The sequence below is a fragment of the Hippopotamus amphibius genome, chromosome 11, assembly GCF_030028045.1.
Source record: "Hippopotamus amphibius kiboko isolate mHipAmp2 chromosome 11, mHipAmp2.hap2, whole genome shotgun sequence".
Lineage (NCBI taxonomy): Eukaryota > Metazoa > Chordata > Mammalia > Artiodactyla > Hippopotamidae > Hippopotamus > Hippopotamus amphibius.
In genome coordinates this window covers 10043064-10056531 of record NC_080196.1, presented here as the reverse complement: position 1 = coordinate 10056531, position 13468 = coordinate 10043064, and the positions used below count along the sequence as shown (strand labels likewise).

Sequence of the window (13468 nt, the reverse complement as noted above, 5' to 3'; positions counted from 1 at the left end):
AAGAACAGATTATCTACCTACACTTAGATACTGCACTCCTCCTCATTCTGTGAAATTCTCATCAAAAGCACAAAAATATCTGAGAGACTAAAACATCTAAGAGCTGCAGTGGAAGACTCTTCCTGCCACACATGCTGCAGGGTGGGGAAGAGGGATAGCAGAGGTGCCTTACTGGTGTGGGCATTGCTTGTATTCAATAAAATGGGTAAAAAATTATTTTAAAAAAAGGGAAACAAGTCCTTTTAAACTGCTTTTTCTTCCAAGATGCTCGAAGACTACAAGGCACAGTTATACTCAAGAAGGATGAAATGTGACTGGGTGTTTCCCCAAACAGACATTTTCATAATGACCCTTTAAAAGATTTGTCAGTGATTTATTAATTTTTTCAGAAAAATTAAATCCTGTAAACTAAATAATTATAAATTCTATACATACAAAGTACTCGTTCTTCATTTAGCTCTGATTTACTTCTTAGAAGTTTTCATCTTTTTGACCATCCAACGTTTTTTAAACCTCCTGGCGTTTTGTTTTTTCTGGGATCCTAGAATAGAAGGTTTTGTGCAGTTAAGAATAACAGATAAAATTCCCAAGAAACAACTGCAAATTTTCTGTGTAATACGAGTATAAATATTAAAATTATGTATATGTACATACATACTGCACTGACCTATTCTTCAGAAGCAACTTTAGTAATAGAAGTCATTGTAAGAAAAAAAGTTGGTACTTCATGAGTATTTACTGTCTCCTTAAAAAAGAACATTATTCAATACACAAAACTATCAGATTCAAGACAATAAAGCTGAATCTTACCCCAAGTGTGATTCAAAAACTGGGCTGCAGCCTTTTTCACCGGTAACCTCTTGTTGTCAAGAGACAGGAACTTGTTTACTAGGAAAGAGAATAATTATCATTTCTTTGTCTAATTTGCAGTTAAAAAGGGAGAAAAATAATCCATAAGGAAATTACCAGTAGTTCTGTTGGTTCCAGGACCATATAAACAATTCTGTATGAAGGCTTTGGCTGCTTCTTGCCTTGAATCTCTCAGATCTTGGTCTTTTAGCCTTACAGCCAAGTAGCTTTTATTCTGGCTGGTGATAAATAACAAAAGGTCAAAATGAGGCCATGCTTATTTTCAAAATAAACTATTTTTGTCAGTTGACTCAAACAGTGGGAAAAAAATCCCAAGTCCTAATATCATATATGCACAGGTAAGAGAATAAAACTAAATAATAGGACTATTTTACAACTAATGTTTACATTTTAGTAGAGCAAATAAATGCTTTTTTTAAAAAATATAAGTACCAATAATTTTCCACAGAGGATCCAATCTGAAACTACTAATTAAGCCAGTACTCTCCCCCCAAAGGTCACCTTTACATCCTACACACAAAAAAAGACGACTCTTCTTACCCAACAGTCTGTACTTTTTGCACTTTCTTTTTAGCTTTCTTAGAGTCACTTCCTTTCTCACGTTCTTCATTGTCCTTTTGCACATTAACTAAAAATTGAGTTATATTTCTAATTAGCATTTGTGTAAAAATAAATTGGGAACATATACTGGAGTTCACTACACAACAATCTGTATGTGATTTTTATTTGTAAGAAATAAACTGGCCAGGTCTGTTCCCATGCTCTAAGGGTCGGTAACATAGGACTGCAAATATCTGTAAATGCAGGACTTCCCTGATGGCACAGTGGTTAAGAATCCGCCTGCCAATGCAGAGTACACGGGTGTGATCCCTGGGCTGGGAACATCCCACATGCTGCAGAGCAACTAAGCCCACACACTGCAACTACTGAGCCTGCACTCTAGGGCCTTCAAGCCACAACTACTGAAGCCCTACAGCCTGTGCTCCACAAGACGAGAAGCCACCGCAATGAGAAGCCCGTGCACACGAGAAGCCACCGCAATGAGAAGCCCGTGCACCACATCTAGAGAAAGCCCACGTGCAGCAGCGAAGACCCAATGCAGCCAATAAACTAACTAGTTAAAAAAAAAAAAGACAATGAGAAGTTATTTAAATTAGAATAGTTCATACCTTCTTTCAACTTCCCCAATGATTTCTTCACACTAAGGAAGAACAACAAGAAAAACACTAAGTGGAATGGCAGAGAGCAAAGACGACTCAACTTGTTACAAAATTTCACCTGGTTGTACAAATAAGATACCCCCCTTTTATTACACCATTCTCAATTTTTACTTAGGATCTTTAGAAAGAGTCCCCAGTGCACTGCAGACAACTCTCAATCAATAAACTATATACCAGGTTGGGAGTATCTTCTCAGAATTTAAAACCTGAAAGTATATTAGCAGGCTTCCAAAGAAGCAGGTGGTTGTGGTTAACAGAGTTAAAGTGCAATATTTAATTATATAATACAGTACTTGAGATACGAAGTGAAAGGTGGTAGGCCTGCCTCACTTTATTTGGAGAGATCTCAAAGGATTAACTGAACAGTTTAGACACAAAAAACAAGGATGGAGACAAGCATTAATTAGCCTCAAGAAGTGTGGCCTAAATGGAGAGAAAGGTAAACTGGCAAAATACAATGAGATGTCTATACAGAAGCACTTGCAAAGTAGAAAAGCTAGAGAGTGGGGGAAGTGATGGGGTGGAGGGAGTGAGAGAAGGGACAAGTGACATTTGAACTGGTTTTGAAAGACGGCAGGGACCTTGCCACCATGATGTATTCAGAATTTGAGTAGCTCTTTGGAAAAGTTCTTTTATTGTAAATCTGAGAACCACTGTCCTAAGTAGAAGATACCCCTGTACACTTCTGAACTGAAAGCAGTAAGAGGAAACAAGGGGGAACAGGAAAAAAAAAAAAAAAAGCAAATATGTAGAAATCTAAAGTAAGTATGGTTTGTGGAATCCCTGGCATAGATGAGGAAGGCAAGCTTTAAACATCGGGTGGATGGCACATCTGCTAAGTGAAACGGGGAAGGAGGAGGACAGGCTGATGGCAGGTAAGGCAAGCACAGGGCAAGCTGAGTTTCAGGAGCCTATGGATAACTGCCTGCTACTCCAACTAAAGAATAAATTGCAAAACACTTTTATTCACACCATCTATCCTGCCCCTTGTACCATGACAGTGAAAACACTGGGATCAGCAACTCAGAAGCTAGAGTTACCTACCGGAACAACAACAAACATGAGAAAAAACAGCAAAAGACTGAAAAGAAGTGGAATATTTCCCCTCCACTTGTCCCACCAAATTCAAAGACTGTGTAGCTTTTTAGACTTCATAATTTCTTCAATTATGAGTTCAAATAAATGTACCAACATGTCATTCAAAGACTGTAGGCAAACAAGTAATAAAATGATATCCATTACTTACCTAGTTTGTGAAGCTGTAGTTAACTTCTCTAGAATAGTATCTGGAAGGAGTTTTCTTTTCTTAAAAACATTTAAAGAATCAATTAAAAGTGAAGTACACGACAGTATGCCCTGGATTGCTTTTGAAGTAATCATTTTAAGGACAGCCCTATCTCAAGGCAAATAAAGGAATCGGGCTGAACGCTGCCCTCCACTAGCTCTAAGCTGTGGGAATCCTGGGCCAAGCATCTCGGAACCTATTCCCATTCTTTGGAAGATCTGAAGACTAGGAAGGGTACCCACTGCACTGCAACCCCTCAGGTCACTGTTATACACTGGAAGCAGTTAATATCACGTCCACCTGGAGTCAGTTCTGTGGCCAATCTGCTAAACATCTGAGAGCAAACCAATCATCCTCTATGTCTGTACGGCCCTTAGTTTACAAAACAACTCAATTCTCATAGCGACCCAGTTTCAAAGAAACTACCTCCGCTGAGCGTCAGAGGTGGGACGGACCCTGCGATTTCAAGTTCACACCTCTTCCCACTCCCGTTTTCAATCGGTGGACAGCAAAGAGCACGAGCGCTTTGTTGTCACTGTTGTCAGAAGAAAATATTATCGACTTTCCTCTACCCCACATCGTAGCAACTCTGAATTTTATCTACCCTGAGCCGGGCTGTGAAACGCCTCCCTCCCCTCTAACCTTCTGTTCGATGAACAGCTCCTCGCGCCGCTTCCTCTTCTCTTTCAGAAGCGTTTTATCCCTGGAAGAAAGGGCCACCAGTCAGTGCGGGCAGGGAAGAGCGGGACGGGAAGGGGCGCCCCTCCCCGCGCGGCCGCGGGCTCCGAACCTGCGCACTGTCTCCCGAACTCGCCGCTCCTCTTCTTTCGCTTCCGCCTGGGCGCTGGCGAAAGTCAGCTCCTCCGGGGCCTCGTCGTCGAGCTCATCGTCTCCTTCCTCGTCTTCCTCCAGCGGCTCGGCGGCCGCGCCGCTGCTCGGCTGCCCGAGCAACAGGCCGTGCTCCGCCTCTTCCTCCTCCTCCGAGGCGGGCTGGCCCTCGTCCACCATCGCCGACGCCGACGCTGGGACGCGGGACGGCCGCGGCCTGAGCTGCACCATGACCCACACTGCGCCCGGCCGCCTGACCTCTGACCCGGAAGCAGCACGCAGGCGGAGCGTGACGTAAAAGGCAGGCGCCGCGGGTTCTGTCGCCCTCCGCAGGTTCGGAGGCCCGGCTGAGCCAGGCAGAGGCGCGTGCGCTGAACGGGGAAGGGCGTGGCCTGAGGAGAGCGGGAGGGGTCTACGCCCACCCTGCTCCGAGGCTGCGGCGGCGGGTGGGCGCGGGGCTTGTTTCCGGGCAGGGGCGCCCCATCCTGCTGCCTCCTGGGCCAGGATGCTGAGAGCAGGGTTGGCGGGGTCCTCGCGCTCCTCGAGGCGGCCTGGCTGGTCACGCCATCCGGTGACCGCAAGCCCCAGTCGCCCTATCGCCGCCTTTTTTTTTTTTAAAGCTGCGAGATGCGTTGCTTGGTCGACCCAGTCAATCAGTATTTGTACCGCAGCTCCGGCCTCCTCACCCCGCACTCCCCAAAGAAGCGCAGTTTCAGAAGGAGCAAGGGCGCTGCAGCGGCCGGACCCCGTGCCCTTCGGCCGTGTGGTCGCCCGCGAGAAACACCGTGGACGGACCGGCACTTACCCCGACGCTCGGCACCGGCCGCCCCAGACCCTCCTCCCCGGCAGTTCGCTCTCTGACTGCCCCGTGAGAACGTGAGCCCACTGGGAGCAGGGACCCCCGGTTCCCTGCCGTCACCCCGGGCCCTGCACAGCGGCCGCCATCGCACCGTCACGTCGCGGACGCAAGCCCAGCTGCGGGGGTTTATGCCCCCGCCCCACGTGTGCTCATTCCAGGTCTTTAGCATGCGTGGCCCTGCACGCTCTTGGTGTCTCTCTTCTCCCACCCGTTACACGACGGCAAGTGACTCATCGTTCTCGGAACAAACCAAGCTCTTTCGTACCTGCTGTGCATCTGGACATAGTGATATACACTCCGCGCTTGGAACGCCTATTTATACTTGAAAACTCCCACCCAGGCTGACTTCCTCTTAAGTAAAGCCTTTCAAGCGCCTTAAACCCCAACTCCACTCTGCTCAGCTCTAATTGCATGCTCCTCTGAATCGTGCACAGATGTTTTTTGTCGCTGTAGCTTCCACACTGTATAATAGTTTATACGACCGTTGTCCGACCCAGTCCTTGTGAACTCGAGGGAAGGTCCATCTCTCACTAAGCGTTGTATTTCTAGTGTCTATCATATGGTAGATGTTCAGTGATGAATTGAATCATCCTACCTCACATAAATTTTGAAGTATTTTTAATTTGCTTTTCCTTTTCTCTGACTTAGAAGCAATTCCTAGTTTAAAAACAAGACCGAAACATGAACAAAAATGACAAAACAGAAACAAGGCTACTAGCAACCTAGTAGGAATGGAGTTGCAGAGTACAGTTCTGAAATATCTGGGCCTTGGTCAGATAGAAATTACAAATTAAAAATATAGTCAGACTCCCTAAAACACTGTGCTGACTTCCATCACTGCCAACACTAGGGAAATGTATAGAGTGCACTTTTGAGAAGCCCTACAACAACTCTATTAGAAGTGAGTGACGGTATTTTATGTATAAAATACTGTATTATAAGTACTACAAGTCCTCTCGGTGTGCATGCTTTGACCCACCCGTGTAAAATATGAAAGAGCCCTCAGGGTGCCTGGCTGATCCTGCAGACTCCCTATGGGTTATGGGCACCCCTCTTGCCCATGCAAAGGGTCCTTGGGATTTATTAAAAGGCATGACTTGCAAATGCAGTACAAAGTTTAATGTCACAGTGTGCTGTCATCTACTTCTACAAAAGCCAAGGGTGGAATATTAAATGCAGTTTTGTAAGGGGCGGAGCTGATGTGGCCCAGCTGCATAATCCCCCAGGGGGCCCACCAGATCCAAGGGAGCTAGTTATCCACGACCTTCCTGTGCTGTTTACTGAAGGCCACTCCTCCCATCAGGCATCCCTGGGTGCTGCATTTGGTGGTGAGACTTGAGGAGAGGGCTGTATTCTCCCTACTTTATGCAAGCTACTATAAGCACAAAATGTGAAAGTTCTATGGGAAAAACTCTCTTCAAAATTCAGTGTCTGGGGGAGCTTGCAGACCCCACAGGGCATGTGTTTATGACAGTAAGAAATGTCCTTCTGTGTTTATGATATTGAGAAACAACCAACCATCACCTCTCCCTTTGCTCCTTGGCTGCTAAGAAGGCCAGTGCTAAATTTTAGGCAGCTGTGTTTATCCTTGGAGTCCATATACTTGCATCATTCTTTTTTCTCATCCTGATTTTCTACCTTGTTGCTAATTTTCTCTTCCTTCCTTGCATGAAATCTTGTTGTAAGCTCTCCCCCTGGAAATTGAGCTAAGGCAGCCAAACAATAAACAATGAAAAGAAAAAGTCCCCAACAAAGACATCTCTTAGAGTGACATCTTTATACAATAAATTACCTGCTGTGGAAAGGGATTTTATTTTCCATCAAATCTTGTGCAAAAAAATCAGAAATACCAGGGTTTTACCCCTCTACTTCTATCATTGCCCAAATAGCAAAAATAAAATCAGGATAATTACTTTTTTTAGACAATCTAATTACAAAGTTGTTTCCCTCAGAGTAACCAAATAAACACATCAGAGGTATCTCATGTTTAGCTTCAAACCAAACAACATGAATTGACTTGAGAAGTTGTGACTTCTCCTTCTAAACACGTTTACTGCTGCTGCTTCTAAGTCCCATCACTTATCAGCAGATTGGATTCTATGAGATATTTTCAGACCTTTCAGGATTCAGCTCACCATCCACAAGACTGTTTCTCCTGTTGGTGGCCTGGTACTTAGATGTGCTATGATTTCTTCCTCCCTCAGGGCACTTAAGAAGCAGTTTCAGTTTCATGAGGAGCAAGGGCTTCAGGCAGCGTCTTCCCACACGGTCCCTGGAAATGAAACCTGAAATAGAAGGACGAACACAGCAGAATGAACGTTCTGCTTCAGCAAGTCAACTTTCTTAGTTACATCCAGATTCTTAGTAAAATAGATTCTCACAAATATGACCTTATGTGTTTTTGTGCCCAGTTCTTTCTTCTAGTTTCTGAAAACTCCAAATGCAGATACTTCAGAATGGGTTGGCCCCTGTCACCAATGGAGTTTGGGAAAGCAATTGCCTAGGATTTAGGTGCTATAAATAAGAATTTTATTTTAAGGAGGAAAGGGAGACATGATTGTAAAGTGTATTTTGTGATTGCTTTGCCAAAGTCATAACTGAAATTGTAAGTTTTGCAAAACCTTATATACTACATAAAACAGCCTTCACGGGTGCTAAGGACAAGAGAAAAAGAACTGCATGCAGCACACAGACCATAAGGATTTCAACTGACTCAACAGGCCTCTCAAGCCATCCCGTGGAATTCACAAGTAGCTCTGACTTATAGTCAGAAAGTTGGAAAAAGAAAAAGATCAAGGAAAGAAGAGGGAGAGAAAAGAAAAACCAATGACTTCTTCTTCCTTCAAGGGAAAACGTTTAGGACGGGGGAAAAATACCCCAACTAATTCTAGTGTATTAGTAATAAGAAAATCAATTGAGCACAGTTGAAAAAAAGCATTTGGTCATATTACTCACTCTTGATACAACAAAAATCATGAATGTCTTAGCCCTTAAATGCTCTGTTTTCTCAGTAGGGTGCCACGAAGGGACATCCCCGACCAAATGGCATCTCCCATCCTTCTGCCACCGCAGCGTGTGGAACGCTGGCCACTAGAAACCTCCTCCCCAGCACAGTCCCTTGAGGACTTTCCAAGAAGCACAGCCAGGCATGGAGAGCCTCAACTTCCACATGCTCTTTCTTTTTTAATTAATTAATTAATTAACTTGTTTATTGGCTGCACTGGGTCTTTGTAGGCTTTCTCTAGTTGCGGTGAGTGGGGGCTACTCTTCATTGTGGTGCACAGGCTCCTCATTTCGGTGGCCTCTCTTGTTGCTCAGCACAGGCACTGGGCAAGTTGGCTTCAGTACTTGCAGCACACGGACGGGCTCAATAGTTGTGGCGCACGGGCTTAGTTGCTCCACAGCATGTGGCATCTTCCTGGAGCAGGGCTCGAACCCAGGTCTCCTGCGTTGGCGGGCGGATTCTTAACCACTGCGCCACCCAGGAAGTTCTTGTGCCCCTTTCCACATTCACCCTCCTCCCAATTTACCGAAGCAGGCTGCACCTCGCCTCACCCATCCCAAATCTTACAATGGCGCCTTAGCCCAGAATACAGAGACTTATGGGCTGCCAAAGAAAGGGATGCTTGAAATGTTGGTGTGGATCTGAGAAAACAAATGGTTTCTAAAGACTGGGTAACACACACAAGCAGGGCCATCTCATTCTTGGTTTCAATAAAACTGAAGGAGGGTCTTCTAGAATTGTCAATGAACAGATCAGTAAATTCAAGAGTACTGTAGGTACTTCAGCATATAACTTGGGAGGAGGTCCAAAAATCTGAGTAGCAATAACAAAATTCCTTTCATGCCCGGGGTTTCTGTGGCCCCGGTTTCTCAGTACTGTCATCTATAAAAAGCAAAAACTAAGAATTACAATTGACACTGAAAAGGCAAAATTTAGCTTGGCCAGTAAAAATCTGTCCTGCCACCCCTCAGACTGGAATTAGAGACACAGGTACAGCCAGCTGCAGAGCTAGGAAGAGACAGAATTCTTCCCCCAGGACAAGCTGCACAATATCATAGCAACTCCCTTCTTTGAGCGACCACTGCTTTGTTACTCACCAAGCAGGAATTCTGTCCTCTAAATCACACACTATTTGACACCTTGCCGTTGGAAATGACGGCAGTCAAGAATGAAATGTCCCCTGTGCCTGGAGGACCTAAGCCACTTTCCTCCCAGAAGCTGCCTTACTTCCAACACAGGTGCCGAGCTCCAGGTAAGGGGTGCCTGGGCCCAGGGCTCCACATCTACCTTCAAGGAAACAGGACCCTGTGGCCGCTCTGCAGCCACAGCAGATCCGAGCCCTCTCCACACCCGCATCCCTGCTGGTTGCAGAGTCGATCAAAAACCACTTCATTTAAACTTCACCCAAACTCGACCCTCCTTCCAAATCCCGTAATGACTCCATCTTTTCCTTTGTTTGGGGACACGCCTCACGGCTCCTCTGAGGACTCCCTCACGGCAGTGGGTCAGGAAACCTGATCTTCGTAGAATACAGGTTTGTTTCTGGTGACCGCAGGCTGACTGGGCTACAACAACATGAACTCTGTCTCCTTCTAACAATTCTTAGTATTCAGCCGTGGATACCTGAATTAATTAAAAAATCTCATGCCCCATGCATCTATTAAGAGATGCATTTCCCATCATTTTACTTTTATGGAATTATTAATCAAAATGTATCATTTGTTGTTTTCAACAACTTCATACTATAAATTACTGCAATGATAATCCCATCTAGAATTTTTCAATGGAACGATTGTTAAGTTTTAAGAAAACTGAAAATAATTAAATAATTCATATATTTTGCAGCAGAATATAATGGGATAGTCAATAAAAGATTTTCAAGCATAAAAATACATTAGTATAAATTTTTGCAGTAGAAGTAGGATGAGAATACAAGTTCAAAGAGAAAAAATGTGAAGGTTCTCACTGTGAAAAAGGGCTTGCATGTTTATTTTGTAAATCGATGATATCAAGTAGTTGTCACATTCAGATTTGACTGGATACATTAAAAGCCAGGATTATGACAGTTTTATATTTAAACTTTGGTATTTTATTTCCAATACACTTGGAATCACATCTTTTTCAATGATTTTGATAAATTTTAGATGTCAGGTTGAAAAATGTAAATGGGGTACGTGAACAAAAGTTTTTGAAGACCCCTGTTCTAGAAGCCCGATGCCTTTCCCCTCACCCCTCCCGTTGCAGCCACACCAAGACCACTGTGCTTCATCCAGAATATGTTCGTGCCACTTTTATTGGTTAATGTAATGATCCAATTTAATTAAAAATTTAATTAATGCAAAAATATAGCTATTAAAAGAGGGTTATTTCTAGGAAAATGATCTGAATGCTTTGGGAAAACATAGCAAGTTATTAAAAATCATTGTTAAATTAGGTGTAGATGGAAAAGATGGAGGGGATTGCTTCACGAGTTTCTTTTTGTGTGTTCTTTCTCCACTTAGAAAAAAACAGAAAATTATCAAAACCAGAAGTTGTATTCCAGTGTTTTCCAAGATTTCCTGATGATACAAATCCCCTGGGTCACTTCTTAAACAGACAGACAGTCTCCTTGGCCTGGAAATCCTGACGCAGGCAGTCCAGGCTGCAGCCTTGAGATGTGACTCTCTCGGTTGCCTGTTTTGTTTTATAGAGTAAAGGCGGAGGTGATTTTTATCTTCAGGGGAATCTGAGGAACACCAGGAGGATTATGAACATGATTTATGCGAGAAAGGTGAACTCGAATCAGCAGATTCCTACCCAGAGAAAAGGCCTTTGCTCTATCAAAAAAAAAAAAAAAGGAAATGCATGCACATTGATGCTTTAAATGAAAATGAAATACTTATGTGTCCTTTTTTAATTATTCTTGCTTTAAAAGACTTTTTTGGTTAACAGACTTTGCACAGACTAACAGGGCCTCTACTACCTACCTTGACAATCCAGCCAAGGAGAGCACTGGCCTTCCCTATTAAACGTGGCCAACTGTAAATTAAAGGAAGGAACCTCTTTACACTCTTGAGGAATAAATACATAAATAAGATGATCTATAAAACCATTTTCTAGCGAACAGTTCCTGAGACTTCTGAACTCCGCCTGCAGTGAGCTTTCTCTGGGGGCATTCCTCCCCTTACTGAGCACCTCTGCCTCTACTGGAGCGCCTCCCGGGTCCTTCCTCTCCAGCCACACTGGCCTCCTTGCTGTCCCTCAAACCTCCTGAGCTTGCTTCCCTCTTGCGGCCTTTGTCCCAGGTGGTCCCAGCGTCTGGAAAGCTCCTAGCCCAGGTATCTCTTTAGCTAACCCCTTCCCCTCCTCCAAGTCTGCTCAATCTCTTCTCATTGAGGCTCCCCGCAACTTCCCACTGAATCCTGCAACCCGCCTGCTCCCCTAACTCTACCTTTGCTTTTCCCCACAGCCTAATCCCCGTCTCACAGGCCACAGAATTGCACATTTATTATGCTTGTTGTGTCCTGCCTGCCTCCAGCACCAGAATGCCATCTTCACATGGTAGCGTTTTTGTTTTGTTTACTAATATATCCTATCCTAAGCACCCAGAACAGTGCCTAGTACATAGTAGGTCCTTAATAAACATGTGTGGACTTCGACTGAATTCCAAAGTTTAGAGACATGCAAAGAGGAACAACAGGTAGTCGCAGGGCGCGGAGGGCCCCGGGTGCTTGGAAGGCCCGGCCACACTAGTCTCTCAGGAGCGCAAATCCCAATTCTGCCTCAACAAATGCACACAGACCCTTACACACCAAGGGCCTCTGGGGCTGAGTAACAGTCAAGACCTTGAAGCCTAAATCTGAAAATGCCTAAGGTAATGGCTTTTCAGAAATCATCCAAGACAACCATCTGGGACAGGGAAAATGACAAAACACAAAACTGGAACTAATTAACACCTTGAAAATATTAATACATTTCGGTGGGAGGCAACTTCTATGACTTTGTCTCTAAATTAGAGTAGGGGCAAAAATCCAAACAACTTGTGCGAGGTCGAGGGAGTCTCATGAGATCTGAGTTTAAAACGGAGGCCGCATTCTGCTACCTATTCAGGTAACAAAGAAAATCAGGTGAAAAGGAAATATTCCAATTTGCATTTTTCTTATTAACCCAGAGCAGGGGTTGGCAACTCGTTTTCTGTAAAGAGCCAAAGAGTGAATATTTTCATCTCTGCAGACCAGACGGCCTCACTTCCATCGTTTAAGTGCAGAAGCAGCCACAGACAATACAGGAACACGTGGCCGTGGCTGGGTTCCAATAACACTTTATCTACAAAAACACGGTGGGTGAATTTGATCTACAGGCAGTAGTTTGCTGACCGCTGACCTAAGCTAAAGTTCAGCCAACATCTGTTACGCATGAGATGTGAGAAATGTCTGCCTTTGTTGAGCTGCGTGTTTAAACAAGCCTCTTACTCACTCTGGGCTTCGTTCCCCATTTGAAAAACTTGAGAAGGATGAGAAGATGATCACCCACGTCTGTGGTAAATGTCAGCTCTGATGATGCCTAGATAAAAGCATCGCTGGCTTCACTGGTCAGTTATGTACTCATCTGGGAAAATCCCCAGACTTCACGGTACAGGGTCCCGGCTCCCAAAGAAGCCCACGAGCATCTGTTCTCATGGTCCTTGCGGTCAGTGCTGTTCGAATCTGATCCAAGTCTCTGCCCAGCAAGTAGCCTGTTTGTCTAAACAGAGGCACCGCAGGTTTTCAGAACATGACACTGAAGAATTTTGGTTGAAGAAGAGTAGCAGCGGTTTTAGGAGGCCTGACTTATGAAGTGATATCATTAGTACGTGCCAAGAATCTTTTCTTCACTTGCAGGGAAAACCACCAAGTTCAATTTCCTTTCACGTAAAGACGAACACAAGGGGTGCCCAGTCCCTGCTGGTCAGGCCTGAGCATGAAGGTAGAGGCCAATTCTTATCTTGGGTGGTGGAAACACTCGAGTTTTATTTTCTTCTTTTTCCCTATCTGCATTTTACTTTTCCACAATGATGTGTACCTTTCTGTACACTTATTAGAGATGAGCTGGAGATCAAATGACTGAAGATAAGCCACATTAGAAGAAGAACAGAATTGGAGATGAAGCACATTTCCTGCTTCAGAAAGTTTATCCCGACTGTCCGCACCTTGGAGCATTCCGATACCCTTTCATTGGGTTACCTGGCTGCGGTGTTACTTTTGAAGACACTAACTAGCCCGAGTGCTACACAAAAGTGCCACAACGTATATTAGTGGATAAGTTAGGAGACAATAACTGTTTTAATAGAACAACTTTATTGAGATATAATTCACATACAATCCACTCATTTAAAAGCTATAATTTACAGGTTTTTTTAGTATATTCACAGAATTGTACACCCA

General features: G+C 44.2%; 2 protein-coding genes across 11 annotated transcripts in view; both read right to left on the bottom strand.

The window, feature by feature from the left end:
* Positions 1-348: 348 nt before the first annotated feature.
* NOL7 (nucleolar protein 7) lies at positions 349-4511 on the bottom strand. Its single transcript, XM_057699363.1, has 8 exons — positions 4166-4511; positions 4018-4078; positions 3337-3395; positions 2040-2071; positions 1411-1498; positions 967-1088; positions 811-888; positions 349-541 (listed from the first exon to the last, which is right to left on the bottom strand). The coding sequence occupies exons 1-8, from the start codon at positions 4432-4434 to the stop codon at positions 465-467; spliced, it is 786 nt and encodes a 261-aa protein (XP_057555346.1). The 5' UTR covers positions 4435-4511; the 3' UTR covers positions 349-464.
* Positions 4512-6841: 2330 nt separating this feature from the next.
* SIRT5 (sirtuin 5) overlaps positions 6842-13468 on the bottom strand; it is a 31001-nt gene continuing 24374 nt past the window's right edge. For all 10 annotated transcript variants that reach the window (XM_057699359.1, XM_057699358.1, XM_057699362.1 and 7 more), the window contains one exon: positions 6842-7347. In XM_057699359.1, the coding sequence (XP_057555342.1) occupies positions 7272-7347 (76 nt within the window). In that variant the 3' untranslated portion in view covers positions 6842-7271. The remainder of the gene's footprint in view (positions 7348-13468) is intronic.